Source organism: Capricornis sumatraensis, chromosome X, assembly GCF_032405125.1.
Source record: "Capricornis sumatraensis isolate serow.1 chromosome X, serow.2, whole genome shotgun sequence".
NCBI lineage: Eukaryota > Metazoa > Chordata > Mammalia > Artiodactyla > Bovidae > Capricornis > Capricornis sumatraensis.
Genome location: NC_091092.1, coordinates 41,013,090 through 41,034,392, shown reverse-complemented (window position 1 = coordinate 41,034,392; position 21,303 = coordinate 41,013,090). Strand labels below are relative to the sequence as shown.

The window sequence follows — 21,303 nt, the reverse complement described above, 5'->3', positions numbered from 1 at the left end:
GGTTTGATCCCTGGGTTGGGAAATCCCCTGGAATAGGACATAGCAGCCCGCTCCAGTGTTCTGCCTGGAGAATCCCCATAGACAGAGGAGCCTGGTGGGCTGTAGTCCATGGGTCACAAAGAGTTGGACACGACTGAGTGACTAACACTTTCAATTTCACACTTGATCTATCTATGTGACACTTGATCTTATGGTCTATCCACGTTAAAGCCACAAACGAACCCATTTCATAATGTCCCCTCTGCCAAATACGGATTCTCAGATGCACACTTCATCTTTTCAGAGTGAAGAAATAGCCAATCTGAGTTAGATGAGAGGGACTTCAACATATCTGAAGCAATGTAATAGATAACAGACTTTCAAAACTAGAGTTATGTGGTCCCAAACACCTCAGGATTCCTTTCTCTGGTGCTGTTCACTCAGTCTGAAGATTGTTGTGAAGTAGATTTAATTTTAATAGAAATAATTTCCTTTGTGCCTGTTGTAAAGGCCATTCTAATTACATAGTACCTTTGAAGCATGCTTTTCCTGACATTCTGTGTGGTGAAGAAGTATAAGGCAAATTTTCAAGATGTGAAATGTCTTTGAGCATTTCTGCAAAGGGCTCATTACCATGGTGAGAAGTGGGACTAAATTAGATTTGATCTAGCTGATAAGGCAGTCCCCAGTTAAAGAACAGGTTGTATTTCAAATGTTGGCTTGGAGATTAGTTATTTGAAACTGATAACTGATTTAATAAGTGTTAGTAGGTTCCCAGGCTACATGACAAATGGATAATTAAACTGTAATGTAGGTGAACTAAATTTTTCTATGTACCAATTTTTGTGCCCACTTTCCCCAACACTTTGTATGAAGAATTATGCTTAGTCTGTATCTCCTTTCCCTAAATAGATGGAAATAATTTACATATTTCTGTATCCTGTTGACACCACGTGAAGATGAGGGTTATTGGCAAAAGACATCATTAGACCACCTGTGTCTCCTCCTGGTCACTAAATTTATCAGTATGGTCATTGAAAAGAATGGTATTCTCTTGACTATGGCATTTCGCATTCAAGACAATAACTGAGAAAAACTTAGGAAGATAGACGGTCATCTTTCAAAACATGAGATGATAATTAAAAATTACTATTTGGGGGTTTACTAATGGGACTTAAAAGGGAAAATTCCAGCTCTTTAGAAGTGGCTAGCCTGTTTGTAGCCTGCTGGAGTGGAGATGAGGCTGTTAACTTCCAAGGTCACCACCTCCAGATCACCCCATTTCTTATTAGACATGTATCCTCCTGGTGTGGAGCACAGACATTTAGTGATTTCTCTTGCCGATGGGCCTGCTGGTTTTCCTATTCTTTCACCTTCACATTCCCCATGGTTTTATAGCATAATTTGTATGACTCCAGTGTGTAGTTTTTAAAAAGCCATACAAAGAAACTTTATCAGTAAGTGTTAACATGTTTTTTAAAAACGTAGAGAAAAACAGTTTCTCTTGGCCATCCCTACCAGGCTTCACCTTCAATATATGTGTTTGATTATCAGTTTCAAAACTGGCCATGAAAAATTATTATGAAACTCCAGCTTGTCTCTTCTGAATTCACATTAGACTATGGCATAGACAATAAAGGTAGGCAGCCTAGATTTAAAATTATTTTGAAGGTGTAGTAGCTAAAATGTGTTTGACCTGCAGATCAGAACAGAGCTTGGATATTTTGCCACACCCCGCCCCCAACCAAGTTAGGTTTTCTGAGACAATTAACTGCTTCTATATGGTAAAAATTGAATGGTAGCCAAGAAACCATCATCCTCTGGTGGGTGCTGCATTTACTGATTGATTTTTAAGGTTGGCAATTATGACCTGCCAGTACTCCACCAGGCCTAAAGATGATGTTGAGTGAAGTTGTGCAGGGGCTGTTCTCTCAGAAATTCAAGGGTGAGGTGATTTGGTCACCACCTTTGTAAAAGCCAAGCCAAGGGTTATTGATGTGAATGGAAGGCGGGAAGTTGAGCGGAGTAACAAGATGGCAACTGGAAAGACAAAATAGAGCAGCAAGGTGGCACAAAGAAGGCTAGCAGTAAGTACTAAGTAAATAGTGAAGGACACATGGGAACAGAAGAGGTCAGACTACTTCAAAGAAGCATCTTTGGCCATCTCCAAGCTTATAGTATAAATTCAAAGTGGCTATCCTGAACTCAGGCAACTTCCTCTATCATCAAAACCTCAGTCATGTTAATGAGATACCATTTTTTCTAAGGCAGGAATTTTTTTTGAGGCTTTTCAGGAACTCACCCTTTTTAACCAGAAAGCATCCCATTATCATACTGCCTCAATGAGCTCTGGGCAGAGTCCGAGCACCAGCCCTGGCGTTTTGGAAACAGTCCCCTTATCTCTAAGGTCCATTGTTCTACACGTTTAATTTTCTGTTCTTTGCACCTGTACAGTATATAAACCAGTTTTTAAGTTGTAAAACACGTGTTTTGAGACCTGGCTGAAATATAGAACTTCCTTAGGCATCAGTCCCCCCACCCACTCTCTAAAGACCCCCCCCCCCCATTCTCAGATATCCCATATATTAAAGCCATACCTCTGAATTTAGGACTCACCTTTGTATTCTCCTATACTTTAATCTACCCTTTGACTTAGAATGTTCAATACCAGAAATCTACTATCCTGGGCTAGAGACATGGAGCCAGACAGAGTTAGCTGCTCCCCCTCATGGTCAGTTCTGGGAATTTTTCTTTCTTTTTTTGAAGTATAGAACTGCTAATTAACATAGCTGAATCAGTTGTCTCATAAATATGCTAATCAGATACTCCGTTCAGGGGGCTTTGAAAGAATTGCTTGGCAAAAGGAATAGAAATAATAGAAGTAGGGCATAATCCGTGTTTGGGGACCACAACATAAAGACCCACCCCCAAATGTCACATTTTGTGAGGCTAGTTGTTTTTAAAAGAATCAGAGCTAAATCAAACAACCCAAATAGATTAAGAAGATTAGAGCTGCCATGTTAAATGTATTTCCAAATGACATAGTAAAAATGATGGTAACAACCACAAAGATCAATTCTTGCTTACAGACTCCTCAAATCAAATTATTTGCACGTTGTTTTGCAGGTTCAAAAAGACTTTTTAAGGAAATTGCAGTGTTGTCTGATGGTAGTCCATTGGGGAAACTGCTTTCATTTGCCATTGTGGGAGCAAATGTAGCAACTTTGGGCAGGAGGTGGAGCCTACGGAGTTATCAGCCTGGTTCTGCTGTGAACCCACTGTGACCTGGGGCAATTAACTGGTCTCAGTTTTCCCATCCATAAAATGAAGGGGTTGAGTTGGATGCTCTCTAAAGACCCTTTCAATTCTACAAATTCTGTGAATCTTCTAAACATGTGACCAGACCAGCTGCTTCAGTGAAAGGTCTTACAAGATGTTAATTAGGCGTCTGCATGGTCCCCTCTATTTTCCTCCTATCATTTCTTAACCCTCCGCTACTTTCACCAGGTCTTTGAAAACCCTCTCATGGGCCTGAAGCTTGTTAACTCGAATAATAGTAGAAATGTTCTGAATTAGCTTAAAATGCACATAAAAGAAATAATTGTCTGTCCGATCTATCTGAAGAGTGCTTCATGTCCTGCTTTTGTAAAATGATAGAAAACAAGAGGGCTGGAGAGCTTAAGTGAAGGGTGGCCACTCTTCAAATGGAGCCAAATTTGTGTTTTAATCACTGACTAAAAATTTTCCATGGTTCATCCCGGCCATTACTTCATTAGGCCAATAGGCAAAGCAGTGTGGAGATTCAGTGAGTTGAAGGCATTCGAATTCACATGCCCATGAAAAACAAATATATAGCCAACTAAACCTCATGGCCATTAGCTAAGCTGAATTTTCTGGAATTTTCCTGACCCCTGACCATAAGTATTTTTCAACTGCATGGTTCTCTTACTGTCCTTTGCAAGGCCATACCAACTTACTAAGGACTTCCTGGGTCTTTAGTTTAAGTCTTAGACATCCTTAAAATAGATGTGTCATAGAAATGTGTAACATACACAAAACATAGTGTTTTTAAGCCTTACCTCGGGTCTCATTCATTAAGATGTCTTTTTTAAATTTGTTGCTTCTTAAAACTTCTGTTAAAGCACAGGAGGCAAGATGAGTAGCCACAAAAAGTATAGAAAAAGACATGAGGCCTCTAGCCTTCCTGCAAATGCAGTGTCCCTTTCAGATCACACTGTGCTTGGGAAGCACGGCTACTCTGTTTTACAGTTCTATTTTCCTTCTTTTGTTTTTTCCCTCCATACAAAAGAGACTAAAAACCTGCGTATTTTTTCTAATTCTTTGAGAATCTTTCTGTGAAACGTGACTAGAACGAGCCACTACCAGTTTACTGTAATCAAATCAAGAGCTCAGACAAAACACACACGTTTCTGTATTGACAAAGGTTTTCTGCCTTTTGAGTTGTTACCTCAGGTGTGACCAATTGTGACTGTGGCGTTGGCTCTCTCATTGAAAATGCCTGTGCAGCTTTCAGCGCGCCCTGAGCACTCTCTTTGGGCCTCTGCTATTAGCTGTGGCTTTAAGCAGCAGCTGATGTGTTTGGAGGCGAGTAAATACACAGAAGAGCTTGAGCCAAACTGCTTTTATCTGTTTTTGTTGGTTCATTGTGCTTTGAGCCTGGGAGTTGAGAACCTTGTTGATGATCTCTGCTCACCCTTTTTTTCCATGCATCTGTCTGTCCTGTCAAAGAAAAGGGCTTATTTGATCTAGCAGTTATACTGATTGAGAGAATTCCCAAGCCATTCAGGCCTTTCTTGTTCATTGTCCTGGCCCATCTCCACCTCTCTCTCTCTCTCTCTCTCTCATAATAAAGGGGACTCAAGCAGGGAGTGCTACATGGGCACACCTTTTCTGTAGGTCACTTTGGCAGTGTGTCAGACGTGTCACATAGGTTCATTTATACCCTTTGATTCAATAATTCTGCTTCTAGGTATTGATCACAAGGAAAGAAAAATCTGCATACAGGTTTATGTACAGGAATGTTCATCACAGTGTTGCTGCTGCTGCTAAGTCACTTCAGTCATGTCCGACTCTGTGCGATCCCATAGATGGAAGCCAACCAGCCTCCCCCGTCCCTGGGATTCTCCAGGCAAGAACACTGGAGTAGGTTGCCATTTCCTTCTCCAATGCATGAAAGTGAAAAGTGAAAGGGAAGTCGCTCAGCCATGTCCGACTCTTAGCGACCCCATGGACTGCAGCCTACCAGGCTCCTCCGTCCATGGGATTTCCCAGGCAAGAGTACTGGAGTCGAGTGCCATCGCCTTCTCCGAATCTGTAACTAATGAAAAATAGGAAATCAGTCTAAACATCCCATAGTGATTACATTATGATTTGGCCATATAGTGTCATAGTATGCAGTTGCTAAAAATGATATTTCTGGAAGCTTTTTAATCACATCAGAAGTGCTAACCATACAGTGTTACATGAGAACATGGTATAAATACAGTATGACTTCAACCGTGTGACAACACATTCCTTCGTAGAAAAGGCAGGAAAGAAATTCAATAAACCATTGTTGTTCTCTCTTAATGGTGGGATTATGGGTAGTTTTTATTTTCTTCATACCTTGCCATATTTTCCACATTGCTGTGACTTCAAAGGAATAGTCTGTAGGAAAAACTATTTTTTAACAAAAAATGTAAGAACTGCTTTGGTGTTTTGCCACTTTTGGGTTATTTTCAGCATCATGATACTCACTGTAGACAATTAGGAAAAAGTAGAAAAAAATGCGTTGAAGCATTTAAGTTGGATGAATATGATAAGGGAAAAAGTTATTTTTGAAAGCATGAGGTGGATTACTTTTCTGATTATGTCACTGCAAAATTGGAGTGAGCAAAATTGGAGTGAACAAAATTGAGAATCATATTGAAAAACATCACGCTGATTCCCCAATACCCGACCATCACCTCTGTACACCTCATCTTTTTTTGCTCAGTGAGATAATGTATATATGTACATAGAAATCAGAATCATAACTGATTATGCTACTGTGTGTCCTCATTTTTCATTTCATATTAGATCAGATAGACTGTATATGAGGTTTGTGTATAAGGTCATATCATACAATAGATAGACGTGGAGGTTAGTATATGGAGCACTTGGAACACTACTCCAGCCTCTTTCTTTTTTTTTTGTTGGAGGTTTCTTAAACCTGCCCCCATGGGCCCTTCTCAGCGAGAAGGGATACAGCTGTGCTAAGGTGACTTGGCTATCTGGTGCTGGGAGGATCATTACTAGAAATGGAACAAGGTCCAGGGGAAGGGCTTACAGCACTGAGCCTTGTGTCCTGGGCCAAGTTACCCGGGATAGAGAAAGGAAAGGAGCTTTAGCATTCAACATGCATTAACTACTGAAAGCAACCTTGGGAAGAAAGGGCTGCTCCTACTGTGGCTGGATTCCCCAGCCCCTTTCATATGTTAACAGCCCCTAATAAGGGCCGCAGCTGGCAATGGCCTTGTCATCCTAGGAGAGGTCCATTGTTGGGCGATAGCTGAGGAACATTAGTCAAGTACAAGTCCTTTTAGTGCACCATGCCCTCCCTAGCAGGCACTCCTGAGGAGGGACCTTATACCAAGCTGGAGGACAGTGCCTGTTAAAAACTTAACGTGGATTTGCCCAGAAAAGCAAGACAGAGGAGATAGTCAGAAGCCAAAGTTTCAGTTTGGTTTGGTCAGTAAAGTGCTTGTTTAATTTCCTCCCCCCGCCTCCATTTGTAGATACCTATGTTAGCTGTTCTTCATCAAATACTTAAGACCTTGGGTGGAAAGCATGGCTAGCTGTAATTCTCTGAGTTTTCTTAACTGTGAGAAGTATGATTTGTAGCATTTACCAGGAGGTTTCTTTCTCAGGAATTTTGTGGATGTGGTAACTTACTGTTTGCACACCACACCAGGGCTGTGAAATAAGGCCTTTACAGTAAAGAGGAAATTAATCCTTATATGTAAAAGGCAGCTTCCCAATAACATAAATACAAGGGCGTAATTTATAGCACCAAGCAAATGGATTGAATAGAGAGGGCTCCCAGTCTCTTCAGGTCACGGGTTAATTCTAAAATGCATTCTAGCTCATTAATCAATAGCCGGTCGATTGTTTATAAAGTAGTAACTAATGGCATTTAATAGCAGAACTGAAGGCCTTTTGACCCATTTCAAGAATTTTGAATGTTTATTTGATGCAAGACAAGTGGCAGTGGATAGAAGTTCCTAAAGCACACGATGTTCTTTTTTGTAAAAGACAGGATATTTACATAGAAAACTTTTATATGGAAAAGTTTTGCCTTTTCACTCTGGTAGTTTTTCCCATCTTGAATGGCTACTACTGACAAGAAGAATAATCACCTTTACAGAAAGGAATAATCACTTGTTAAAGGTGGAAAATAGTCCCAGTCTCTTAGCTCAACCCTTGCATTGAGCTGCTTCTGGCAAAGAACATAGGTGAAATACGTGGGGGTGGGGCATTGACCTACTGTTTCTGAATTCCTAATTTTCCTTCCCCTAATTCTTTGCCTTGATCTTTTTGTATTGGGTTAACCAAAAAATGTATTCAGGTCTCTCTATATTGTCTTACAGGAAAACCTGAATGACCTTTTTAGCCTATACTATATATATGTGTGTGTGCTATATGTGATATTCTGTTGTAATATCACATGTAATCTCTTCCCTGGATTTCTCCATCCCGTGTTTTTCACTCAGGAGTTGCTCCACCCTTATGGATGTCTGGGGCATTTTACAGCGTTGGAAGCTACAGCCATTAAGCATCTTTATCTTTGGCTAAATTGCTCCCAATTTTATAAGGTCTTGGGTCTTAACTGTTCTCCAGCAGCTTTGGCTTAATTGATGTTCGCCCAAGAGCGATAATATTTGACTCTGCCAAGAAAGATAAAAACCAGCCTTGAAAGTTTTTTTTTTTTATGATTGTATATATAAAGAAACTCTAAAGGTGACAGTATCATTTCATATGTCACGTATGGTGTCCATTTATTGAGCAGCTATTATGTGTGAGGCATGATCCATAATGAGGGGAGCAGTGATAGTCCTATTTAATGGAGGAAGAAGCAACAGAGGCTCACTGAGGTTTAGATCTTCTGTCCCATCAAGGTCACATAGCTCATAAATGAGAGGTCTCATGCCTTTCCCACTGTGTGATGCTGCTTTAGATCCTGGCATGTTACACTCTTTATTTCCATTGCTATGTTAAGTGGTCATTCATGAGCCCTAGGTGTAGCAGCTGTTTTATCCTTAGAACATAAACCCTTAAGCCGCCAAACTGAAAATTGAAGGAGAAATAAACCCTGATCAGAGACACCGTATTTCAAATGCTTATTAACTGTCTCCTCTCTGATTCTTCTTTCAGGCACCAATAGCATCACTTAAAACTGACTCCCTGAGCAGCATTTTTCATGAACACAAGCAGTTCCTACAAGGGAGATCTGATTTCCAATTAATTCAGCTTCTGATTGTGGTGGAACTCTGGTTGACACTGCCCCTGACTGGTTCTGTTTTAGCCACCAACTGTCTTCTAATTGGCTTTAGGCATAATGTTTATGAAGGAATGATTGCAATCTCAGGCCCACACGGTTTTCCTTCGCGAGTTAGGATCTGATTTTGAATAATGGGGTAGAAAGTGGAGCTTTGCAGCAATGAATGAAGTTGCTATTGATGGCTGGGGACCATGTCCTGAATGTCTGGTTTGTGTTCTGCACCCCACTGTAGAAGGAAATATAGGAAGAGAGGGGGATGGGGATGTGAAGGAATCTACAATAACATATGAGAGCTGCCAGTTTGGTAAGAGGAACAGATGCAAAAGCTTTCCTCCCCGCTTTTTTTCCTTACAGCAAATTGTTATGCTTTGACTGGTATTGTACCCAATTGGTATGGATTTTAGAATCTAAATTATGTCTGCCATATCCTTAAAAGATCTCTTTGAGAAAAAAAAACATAGGTGGAATAGTCCTATTTACCAGGCTGATAAGAACATGTCTGGGGCTTCCCAGGTGGTGCTAGTGATAAAGAACTCACCTGCCAATGCAGGAGACATAAGAGGTGCAGGTTCGATCCCTGGGTCAGGAAGATTCCCTGGAGGAGGACACCGCAACCCACTCCAGTATTCTTGCCTAACGAATCCCTTGGACAGACGAGCCTGGTGGGGCTCCTCCAAGAGGTTGCAAAGAGTCAGACACGACTGAAGTGACTGATCAAGAACATGTCTAAGGAAGGACCCCTGGTGGTCCAGTGGCTAAGACTCCATACTAACAATCCTGCATTTGATCCCTGGTCAGGGCTCTCGATCCCACATGTTCCATCTAAAGAGCCCACATGCCACAACTAAGACCAAACACGGCCAGATAAAAAACTAAATATTTTTTAGAAAAGAACATGTCTAAGGAGAAATGAGATTGAGTCTCTTGGATCACTTGACTTCTGTTCTGTTGACTTTGTAGGTGAGAAATAGATGAATATTAAAAAAAAAAACTTGCTATATAAAATGAAAGATTAAAGGATTTTATAGATGCTTTCAAAATCTGGTGCCTCCATAAAAGCATGTGCGGAAAGTAGCAGGATAGTAAAGGTGAATTGGATGGAAAAAATTCATCTTCCTAGAAATTTTCATTACAGTCTGCTTGGGCAGGAATGTTAAGATGCATGGCAAAACCATGTGCTTTGATTGGAGCACATAGCAACCACTTGGTACATACTTGTGAAATTGCATAGTTCAGAGAGAGAAATTATCAGATTTCTAACTCCTTATATCAGTGCTTTAGAATTTCTGTATATAATCCATTCAGCCTTTATATTTGCAAGTTATGGCCACACTAAAGAATCTTTTAAAATGTGAAGAAAAGGAAATCAACTGAACGGTTAAATGAATTAGAGCCTAATATGTAGCACCAAACTAAACTCTGAAAAATACAAGCTAACATCACACACATCTGCACATGCACACACACACACAAAACCTTCCTAGACAGAATTTGAGTCCTGGGAGATAAAGTCCATTGCGGTATTAGGCAGAGAACATGCTGTGTTAAAATCAGATCTGTTCTTCATTGGATCATTGATCTTGTACCTCAGTATAGCTATATAAATGTATCTATACCGACCCACAGGCTTTTGACACAAATGAGGAAGTCTTGAGAATGTTTTATTTTTACCATAAAATTTGCAGTGTCTTAGTGATTCTTTGACCTCGAAACTTTTAAGCCTAAAAAAATAAACTCTGACCTTTCATAGTAGTATTCAGTTAAAACCAAGCTATCCATATCATTCCGCCCCCACCTTTAAAAACCAAGGTTTTAAAACCATTAAAAACCACTCATTAGAAATGCGAGTATTCAGAATTATGTAATGAGTCGTGAAAACACAAGTCAAATCATTCTCAACTTCCCATTTCTACAGTAAATGATGTGTGCCAATTTTATGAGCAATATAGTAAAAATCCAGCATAGGGAAGGACCTATGCTTGTCTTTGCCATCCGCTCTTCTGGATGGTGAAATATTAGTACCACTGGGTTGACACAAGTTTTCCATATTGATATCAGTGACCAGGCTTTATTTTTCCAGTATGTGAGAGCCAGCACCACTTGGCAAGGATGCTAGTGACTCAAGGACGGTATGGCAAGTGGACCAGCTGACGTTTAACGTCTTTTCTCACCCCAACTTTCCCCAGCTTTGAAGTCTTAGAAAAATGCTACCTCTATCCTGACTCTTGGTTTCGAGATACTTCCACATGAGGAAATTCACCCCCAACCACCTTCAAGAAATGACCCCCAAGAATGCAACAAAAAAAGCTAAAACCCAATTTATTGGAAATGTATTTTCTTCTAATTAAAGCATTAACCCTTACCCTGAATGCTTCACATTTAGCACAGTTCCTGAACTGGTAGTGACTGCTAGTGAGAGGCAAAATGGGACAAGTTTCATTGAGAGTCTTTTTTTTTTTTTTTTTAATTGAAGGATAATTGCTCTACAGAATTTTGTTGTTCTCTGTCAAACCTCAACATGAATCAGCCATAGGTATACATATGTCCCCTCCCTCTTGAACCCCCCTCCTATCTTCCGCCCCATCCCACCCCTCATTGAGAGTCTTGATTCTCAAACTGTAGGGTGTAGCGGAGTCGCAAATGGCTGCCCCCTTCCCCCAGGGATTCTGATCCAGTAGGTTTAAGGTGGGATCCAGGAACTTGTGACCCAGTGATGTCGATGCCTGTCTATACCATGGGACCACAGTTGAGAACCACTTGGGATCTTGCTGAGAATGAGAGCCCTTCCCAAGTACCTGATAACTGTAACTCTTTTCATATGGTTCCCCTAGCTCTTTCTGTACTTTATGTCCTTTCAGGGAGAGAATTTTGGTAAAAATGCCAGGCTGTACAGTATAATGGGGGTTTCCCTTTCTCTCACTGAAGAAAACTCGGGAAATAAAAGGCAAACAGTAGGGAAGGGTTTTGTAGTGCTATTCCATTTTGATAAGCTCACTAATGTTCTTCTGGCTTTGAAGGAGTTGTCTTATTTTTCTTTCTGCTCCACGTTCACTTGGAGGCAGCTTCTTTCTAGATGCAGTCTTATATTTTGCTTTGGTATTTATTACATTTCCTGCTTATAAAAGTGATACCATGAGGTGTTTATTTTTATACCAGACATAGATTCTTTAAGAATGATTAATGTTGCAGAAGACTGTTAACTCCTCTTTTCAGTTAACTTCCTGAGAAAAGATTCAGGAGAAACTAATTTACTATTTGTATTTAAGAGATTAAGTCTTTAACATTTAGGTTTAGTCTGTGGGAGTATGTGATGCCACTCCAGTACTCTTGCCTGGAAAATCCCATGGACGGAGGAGCCTGGTAGTCTGCAGTCGATGGGGTCATGAAGAGTCGGACACAACTGAGCAACTTCACTTTCACTTTTCACTTTCATGCATTGGAGAAGGAAATGGCAACCCACTCCAGTGTTCTTGCCTGGAGAATCCCAGGGACGGGGGAGCCTGGTGGGCTGCCGTCTCTGGGGTCGCACAGAGTCAGACACGACTGAAGCAACTTAGCAGCAGCAGCAGTATGTGATGGCCAAAAAGTAAATCTGGGAGGCGGGGGGAACAGGTATTCTTTTTTCCCTATTTATTTTCCTGTGTTACCTTATAAATATACCAGATCTATGGTTGAATCTGTTACGCATTTCATTTCTGTCTTTCTGGACTGAAAAGAATCTCATGGTGTTACTGTATGAATCCTTTAGGAACCCAAGGCCACCTTCGGTTCGGTTCAGTCAGTCGTGTCTGACTGTTTGCTACCCCATGAATCTCAGCACGCCAGGCCTCCCTGTCCATCACCATCTCCTGGAGTTCACTCAGACTCACGTCCATCGAGTCCGTGATGCCATCCAGCCATCTCATCCTCTGTCGTCCCCTTCTCCTCCTGCCCCTAATCCCTCCCAGCATCAGAGTCTTTTCCAATGAGTCAACTCTTCACATGAGGTGGCCAGAGTACTGGAGTTTCAGCTTAAGCATCATTCCTTCCAAAGAAATCCCAGGGCTGATCTCCTTCAGAATGGACTGGTTGGATCTCCTTGCAGTCCAAGGGACTCTCAAGAGTCTTCTCCAACACCACAGTTCAAAAGCATCAATTCTTCGACGCTCAGTCACCTTGGTTACCCCAATTTATACTGATGTCACAAGGAATACCTGAGAACTTCTTTTCTTGCTTATGTGGGGTGTTTCATTACGTTTCTTGGCCTCAAGCATTTCCCAGGCAGTTTTCTTATATGTCATGTAGATGTAAGGAGGAGAAAGGCAGTTAAAATCATGTCTAAGTAAACAGCACATCTTGACAACACCTGTCTTGGTGTCAGGTTACAATGAGGAGGCATTATTCACCTCAGTTTAGATTCTTAGAGTAAAAAATTCAGGGAAACCGTATGTATTCATTTTTGTCCAGTTCTTTATTTACCTTGTGACTGACTGAGAAAAGGAGGGAGGGAGACAGTTTTAGTTTTATATTGAGTCCTGAGAAATTGTTGGTTTAAAGTTTCTTTTTTTATGTAAGTGTGTTTGTGACATAGGTTTCCTTTCAGTGACAAACTATCAGAGATGCCAAATTCCCCTAAAGAAATCCACCCTATATACAAGCATGTTTTCCAATTTAATATCAATTTTTTTTTCAGTGTTTAAATTTACCTGAAAAGCACTCCTATTATTTAATTAGTGAGAACCCTTTCCATTTTGGTTTTGTGTTTAGAATTCTTCAAAGAACTACTTGAAAATGCAGAAAAGTCCCTGAATGACATGTTTGTGAAGACATACGGCCACTTGTACATGCAGAATTCTGAGCTGTTTAAAGATCTTTTTGAAGAGTTGAAGCGCTACTATGTGGCAGGGAACGTGAACCTGGAGGAAATGCTGAATGACTTCTGGGCCCGCCTCCTGGAGCGCATGTTTCGCCTGGTGAACTCCCAGTACCACTTCACAGACGAATATCTAGAGTGCGTGAGCAAGTACACAGAGCAGCTGAAGCCCTTTGGAGACGTCCCTCGGAAACTGAAGCTCCAGGTCACTCGTGCATTTGTGGCAGCCCGCACTTTTGCTCAGGGCTTAGCAGTTGCAAGAGATGTAGTGAGCAAAGTCTCAGTGGTAAGTACTGTTTACATTCTATGTTGTTTTGTTTCATGTTAAAAGAAAGTTTGGGAGGTATGGGAAAATAAATGACTAGAATTCCATTGCCATCTTTTCTGTCTCTCCCCTCTTGTCACCTACGCTTTGTCCTGATAACATGAGCACTGTATTGCTATAAACAATACAGTGATGACCATCTTCATGTGTCGTTATCATTCTTTTCATGGTTTCCTTGGTAGCCATTTTTAGAAATGTGCACTACCTGCTCTTGACGTAATGGGTTTGCAGAATCATCAGGAAAGAGAATGAAATTGTAGTATGCAGGAAAGAACAGATGCAATGAACCATATTTTCCTCATTTGTCAATTACAAGAATCAGACGAGACCAGTATTTTTCAGACTGTTCTTTGGAGCCAGACTGTTCTAAGGGGGTACCTCAGGGGCCTCCTTGATAGGAGACAAGGGAGACGCAGACTTAGTGGGCAAGACTCTGCATCTGTGCCTTTACCTCCTGGCTGCCCTAGGAAACCTTTGCTCTCCTCAGTTTTATGTAGTAGGGTTTTTTGTTTGGTTGGGTTTTGTTTTTGTTTATTTGTTTTTTGGCTGCACCAGGTGAGTCTTCGTTCCCCAACCAGGGATCAAATCCATGACCCCTGCAATTGGAAGCATGGAGGCTTAACCACTGGACCACCAGGAAAATATTTTGAGCAAGATTTCAAGGAGGGAAAATTTCTATGCCTCCTTCACCCATCCTCTCCCCACGGTGAAATCTGAAAACATTTTGAAGGCCTTTCTGCCTCTACCTTTCCATGACTCAGTGCCAGTGAAGTCGGACAATTAATTCCAGAGCAAAGTTATCTGTGTAGGACTGATCTTAGTGCTATTACCATTAGACCCTCAAAGGGTCATAACCCAGACAACATGGGCAGACCAGGATTCATGGCCCCCCTGATTATAGAGGAAACTTAATTTAACAGAATGAAGATAATTATGTATTGTGAAAATTAGGTGCTTATCAGATGTTTCGTTTTAGCATTGCATGGTGTGTTAGTTGATTGGTTGCATTCATTTTTACAGTTGTGTGTGTTCACGTTTCCCAGCCATAAAATGACAGGAAACAATTCTTTATAGCACATTTTGTTCACTCCTTTTCCTCCTGATATTTTCATCATAAATTGCAAAAAAAAAAAAAAAAGAAAGAAAGAAAGAAAGAAATGTTGGGGCATAGGAGAGTTGGGTGGGAGCAAGTAGGGAGATGATGGTTATAATTAAAGGAATAGCCTGGTTCCTGAACTTTGGCCCACCTCAGCACCCATTATTAATTTTGGAGATGCTCATGTCAGAGTCCCTAAACAATGCATAGTGAGTCCAGATCAAAGTTATTGACATCATAGTTCCCCTCACACATCTACCCTCTTTCAGCAATTCCTTGCATTTATCCTAAGCTGAGTAGCCAGTAAGGCACTGCTGTGTGATTTTGAATGTCTGTGTGCATGTGCATGCCAGAGAGAAAAGCAAGGACTAGAAAACCCTTTGCAAGTGTTTTAAAGTGGTTTCTTTACATTAACCTCCCCGTTCCCTTTGAGTTTATTCTTGGGAAGAAGGACCAAGCTGACATAAGCCTGCTGTGGTGTTAGCCTCACTTAGCAAGGTTGGGGCCCCTTTAGAGAAGAGGTTCCAGAACCCCTAACTGGAGGAGGCAGGTGGTGGTCAGAACAAGGAAGCAGGTTGGAAGCTTGAGGGCTAGAAGGCTAGTCTTCGTCAGGCCACCTCCCAGAGGAGAGAGAAATGAACACTTGCAGCTTCCCTGTGTTGCATGCGTCTTGACGTAGTTTTCAGAATTAACTGTGGGCAATCAGTAAGATTGACCATTCACCCTTACTTACCTATGCAGTAAAGAGTATGTGACCCAAAAGGAAAGAATCACAATTTCCGATGTTGCTTTTGATAAGAATTTGTTTTAAGCAAGAAAGAAATTTCTGTGTACCTTAGTTTTGACAAGCGGTATAAGAAAGTTACTTTCCAAATACGCCCCTAGATTTTTTCAGAATTGATCCCTATTCTGTATTCTCATGTCTGCCTAAGAGATATTTGCATCATTATGTGAGAATGCAATGAATACAAGCTATAGAGCTCAGTTTACTTTGAATAAAACATTACTTGCCAATTGTTTAGTGGAAAATACTGATATGACTTAAAACATTTTTATTAAAATATAGTTTATTTCCAATGTTAGTTTCTCATGTACGACCAGGCGATTCAGTTATGTATATATATACACACACACATATTTTTCATATTCTTTTCCATTATGATTTATCCCAGGATTTGAATATAGTTCCTTGTGCTCCTTGTTGTTTATGTATTATATATAGTAGCGTGTATCTGTATTATATATAGTAGTGTGTATCTGTATTATGTATTATATATAGTAGTGTGTATCTGTATTATATATAGTAGTGTGTATCTGTATTATGTATTATATATAATAGTGTGTATCTGTATTATGTATTATATATAGTAGTGTGTAATCCCAAACTCTTAATTTCTCTCTCCCCCATTCCCTTTTCCCTTTGCTAAGCATAATTTTGTTTTCTATGAGTCTGTTTCTGTTTTGTAGATACGTTCACTTGCATAATCTTTTAGATTCTATGTATAAATACTACCATATGGCATTTGTCTTACTGTCTGACATACTTTACTTAACATGACACTCTAGCTCCATCCATGTTGCTGTAAATGGCATTATTTCAATCTTTTTTATAACAGAAAGTATTCCATTGAACAGGTACCACGTGTTCTTTACCCATTTGTCTGCTGATGGGCATTTAGGTTGCTGCCATGTCATGGCTATTGTCAATAGTGCTGCTATGAACATTGAAGTGCCTGTATGTTTTCAAATTAGAGTTTCTGCCATAAATAAGCCAAGGAATGAGATTGCAAGATCATGTGGTAACTGTTTTTAGTTTTGTAAGTAACCTCCATATGGGGCTTCCCTGATAGCTCAGTTGGTAAACAATCTGCCTGCAATGCAGGAGACCCTGGTTCAATTTTTGGGTCAGGAAGATCCGCTGGAGAAGGGAGTGGCTACCCACCCCAGTATTCTGGCCTGGAGAATTCCGTGGACTGTATAGTCCCTGGGGTCACAAAGAGTCAGACACAACTGAGCGACTTTCACTTGCCATATGGTTCTTCATAGTGGCTGTAGCAATTTACAGTCATGCCAGCAATGTAGTAGGGTTCCTTTTTCTCCACATCCTCTCCAGCATTTATTATTTGTAGACTTTTTAATGATGGCCAATCTGACTGGACTGAGGTGGTACCTTATTATAGTTTTGATTTGCATTTCTCTTAACAGTTATTGAAGGTGAGCATCTTTTCGTGTGCTTATTGGCCATCTGTATGTCTTGCTTAGAGAAATGTGATTATTCTAAATGTTATGTTTATAATTAGAAACCTTAAAAAATAATATTTTGCTTCACTACTGAGCATCTTCTCAACCTAAGGACTGACTTGAAATCAAACTCTTCAACTAGGTTGAGTTGTATCTAAATTATGTAATAATAAGACACTCAAGTATGAAATCAGTTTCTGAAACTGCCAAAACACAAATTATGTAAAAACCTATCATCTATGTAATGTTTCTTTTTAGAAGGTTGTAAATTCATTACATTTGTTTTTGGACTATGACTACCAGTTCAACAGAGATTTTAATTTAAGGTGTAGTGTATATTTAAAATTGAAGATGTTGAAGAAACTACATTTGATTAATACAATAAGTAAGCTCTAACAGTTTGGGGACTCAGGGAATGTTTTTTCATATGGATTCCCACCCCTGCCAACTGTTATCCAATTGTACTTTACAGGTGGACTTAGAACAACCCAAGAAATTAATATTTCCTTCTTTTAGTATCCAGTAGAATTAATTACCTTTTTAAAGAGACCCACCTCACCCACTTCATCTAACAAGAGGTCAGTAAAGTCAAATATGAAGACCATTGCGGTCTTGGGGCTAGTTATTGCTTACTTAACTCAGAGATGTTCCCACTTTCTCTTCGTGAGCATATGCCCTGCTTTTCCAGTTTACTTGTGCAACAAAAGGGTTGCGGTTACGTGTTGAGCAGTGATTTGATTGTCACTAAGCCATTTAAAGGCCATTAGCACCAGCAGGCTTAACTGACGGCAAGAGAAGCCACTTCTTAAAGTATACTTGCCTTGCTTCAGTTTTTCTGGGCACAGACATCCAGAGATTTCAGCTTACTCCATTGAGCTTTGCAATTCAAACTGCAGAAAAGTTCCTTTAATTAGGAACAGATGGTTAAAGAATACCCCGGTGCTCCACATCTTTGTATTACTTATTCCATCTTTACTTGTCATGGTTCATGATACATTTCTTATTTACCTGCTTGCAGCAGCAGTTTTGCCTGGAAGGGTGAAGTCTGTTGTGGTCTTTCAAAAATGCACAAGTGGTTACATGCACCATGAAAATCAATAGCTCCTATGCCAAAGAGAGTTGCATTCTCATGGTTTCAATTAACACTGACATAATGGGGCTATGTCTACACCCCCACCCCAAACCACGGGGACTATAATTAGAAATCAGTGCTTTTTAGCATTGTGATGTCTAAATAACTATCCTGCCTTGAAAATGAGATCCATTGATGCCTCTTAATTTCTGTCTATTTGCAATGCACCAACACCTACAAGAGTACTATACAAATTATTTTCCCGTTTTCCCAAATTGTTATGTCTATTTTAAAAATGAGCAATACAAAAAAGCTTTTAAGCGTACATATATATTCAGCCCTTAAGATTCTTTTTCAGTCACAAAGACTAAAATTGCAAAGAGGAAGGAGGGAGGTATATATATTCTCTACACTATAATATATACAGAGGTAGAGATGAGGAAGGTAGGGATATAGGAAGTGTCAGAGTGAAGATTCTTAAAACGGTAATAGAGCCCTCTACAAGGGGGAATACAAAGATGCTTCAATTTAATCACAAAGTCATGTCTGACTCTTTGTGACCCCATGGACTGTAGCCTGCCAGGCTCCTCTGTCCATGGGATTCTCCAGGCAAGATTCCTGGAGTGGGTTACCATTTCCTTATCCAGGGGATATTCTGGACCCCAGAATTGAACCTGCCTGGCAGGCGGATTCTTTAACCACTAAGCCACCTGGGAAGCCCCTTGACTTATTATTAACAAGTCTACTTAAAACCACAACAACACTTATTTTCAAGCATTTATGTAGTTTCAGTTTTACCTACCATGTGGCCCTACATACTCCTGCATGAATCTTAGCTTATTTCATGTTTTTTGTTACATCTTTGAAATTCTATTATTAGGGAAATAGGAGCATCTTCGCCTTCTTTCTTTACACATGTGCATATTAAATCCAAAACTAGTTGGGAAATTGTTGAATAAACCCTTCACATCTCACAGCGTGTTTGGGTTCCCTATCTTTTTCTTTAACCATAATTTGGAAAACGATTTCCTGTTATTTTTATTGGGTGCTTATGTTACCAAGCAACAGATAAAAATCTAGAGCCTTTCTGTTTGTTCAATACTATTGGCAGCACAGGGGAAAAATGTTGTAGTGAGTGTATGTTAGGAACTGGAAGAAACTAGGAGGAAATGTGTTTTTAACTTGAGTGCCGCATGTCGACTGCCATCACTGTGTAATGTGGCTGAAGGCTCGTTCTGAATTACTGAAATGAAATCCAGGCTGTGTGAAGAGCCTTGGCTCCAGCATTTCTCTTTTTTCAGGCGGCTTGCAGTAGTTTTTAATGTGGTGTTTTGAAAATGCAGGTTATTTGGTAGAAAGTCCTGATCTATGTTAAGAGAATCTTTGCAGAGAAAAGGACATTTCTGCAAAGCTTTTTATAGCAGAAATGGCATGCAGCTGTCAGTGTATATTCTGAGGAAGGTAGGAACGAGTATTTTCAAGAGTCTTTACTAAGTTAAAGAGTCTTTACTAGTTAAAAAGGGAAAAGAGGATTCCCGCCCCCCCCCCGCCCCGACCCTGACAGACTTCTACCATAAAACATACTAGCAGCTAAGATCTAAATGCTTGTTTATCTTACCGTTTAGAAATACGTTAGTCAGTCTTGAGGGGCTTCCCTGGTAGCTCAGCTGGTAAAGAATCCACCTGCAATGCAGGAGACCCTGGTTCAATTCCTGGGTTGGGAAGATCCCCTGGAGAAGGGCTAGGCTACCTACTCCCATATTCCTGGGCTTCCCTGGTGGCTCAGACAGTAAAGAACCTGCCTGCAATGTGGGAGACCTGGGTTTGATCCCTGGGTTGGGAAGATCCCCTGGAGAAGGACATGACACTCCACTCCCATGGACAGAGGAGGCTGGTGGGCTGCAGTCTGTGGGGTCACAAAGAGTCAGACACGACTGAGCGACTAAGCACAGCATAGTCAGTCTTGAGGGTTTCATAAGGCTTGTAATTTGGCTATTAATGTATTATTATTATGCTCAGTAGCTGAAATTGATTTTGATTTGCATTAATAAAGAAATATTGAGTCCAGATGATGTTCCCTTTCTATCTTTTAGTTCCCCCAAAGTAAACAAACTAAGCCATCCCATTCTTCTATAAATAATGTCCAAAACTTCTTCTTATGCTCAGCCAGTAAAGAATTCACCTGCAATGTGGGAGACCTGGGTTCGATCCCAGGGTTGGGAAGATCCCCTGGAGGAGGGCATGGCAACCCACTCCATTATTCTTGCCTGGAGAATCCTCATGGATAGAGGAATTTGATGGGCTACAGCCCATGGGGTCACAAAGAGTTGGACACGACTGAGCGACTAAGCACATGTAAATGATATGTCATGTTCTACTAGAGATTGATCATCTCTGCTACATTTAGCTGCAAGTTTTTCAAAATGTGAAAAGTTCGGCAAAATATATATTGTTTTTGGTTTCGTTCAAGTAACCTCTTCTCTCTCCATGTCTACCAGTGTTTACTTGAGCTTTTGAGTTTTTTGTATCTCTACTGCTGGTGAATATTTTCTTTCTCACCCTACTGTAGCACCTTGAAGCATTTTAAGGGTATAGCATTGAGTGCACGAGTCATTAATCTTTGTTAAAAACTGTGTCATCTCATCCATAGTTATCCAGTCATGTACTGTTCCATGTAGAACAGTTGCATCCTAACTTGCTCTCCCACCTTAAAAACTGGTGAATAAATCTGAAGCCTGAAAACCAGCCCCAGAGCTGAGATAGTCACTGTGTGTGCATACCCTATGCTAGATCGTGGAGCTGTGGAGAAGGGCCAGCCCAGTGGGCTTCCCTCAAGGTTCCTATGTAATCTGTTACTCAAAAGATACACATTAAGGAAATTCAGTGTACCTGCTCCCAGACAAAACTGCTCGAGTTCAAATCTTGGCCATTTACTGGAAGATCTTGTGTCTGTTCCTTAATCTCTTTGGGTCTCTGCTTCCTCATCTGTGAAATGAAATGATAATATTCATCTCCTACAATTATTTTGAAGCTTAAATGAGTTAATGTGCATAAAGTACTTTGAACGGAACCTGGCACACATAGTAAGTACTTAATATCATATAAACCTGTGAATTCCAATAAAAGGTATCAGAAAATGAATTCTGACATTGAAGAGAATATTTTTCTCTTCAATGTTTACATCTCAACCTTCATGATC

The 21,303-nt window shown here is 40.4% G+C and overlaps 1 protein-coding gene across 1 annotated transcript in view; it reads left to right on the top strand.

The window, feature by feature from the left end:
• The window catches only part of GPC4 (glypican 4), a 106,746-nt gene that overhangs the window by 71,693 nt on the left and 13,750 nt on the right, over positions 1–21,303 (top strand). Inside the window, exon 3 of the mRNA XM_068962243.1 lies at positions 13,265–13,656. Coding sequence (XP_068818344.1) covers positions 13,265–13,656 — 392 coding nt within the window. The remainder of the gene's footprint in view (positions 1–13,264; positions 13,657–21,303) is intronic.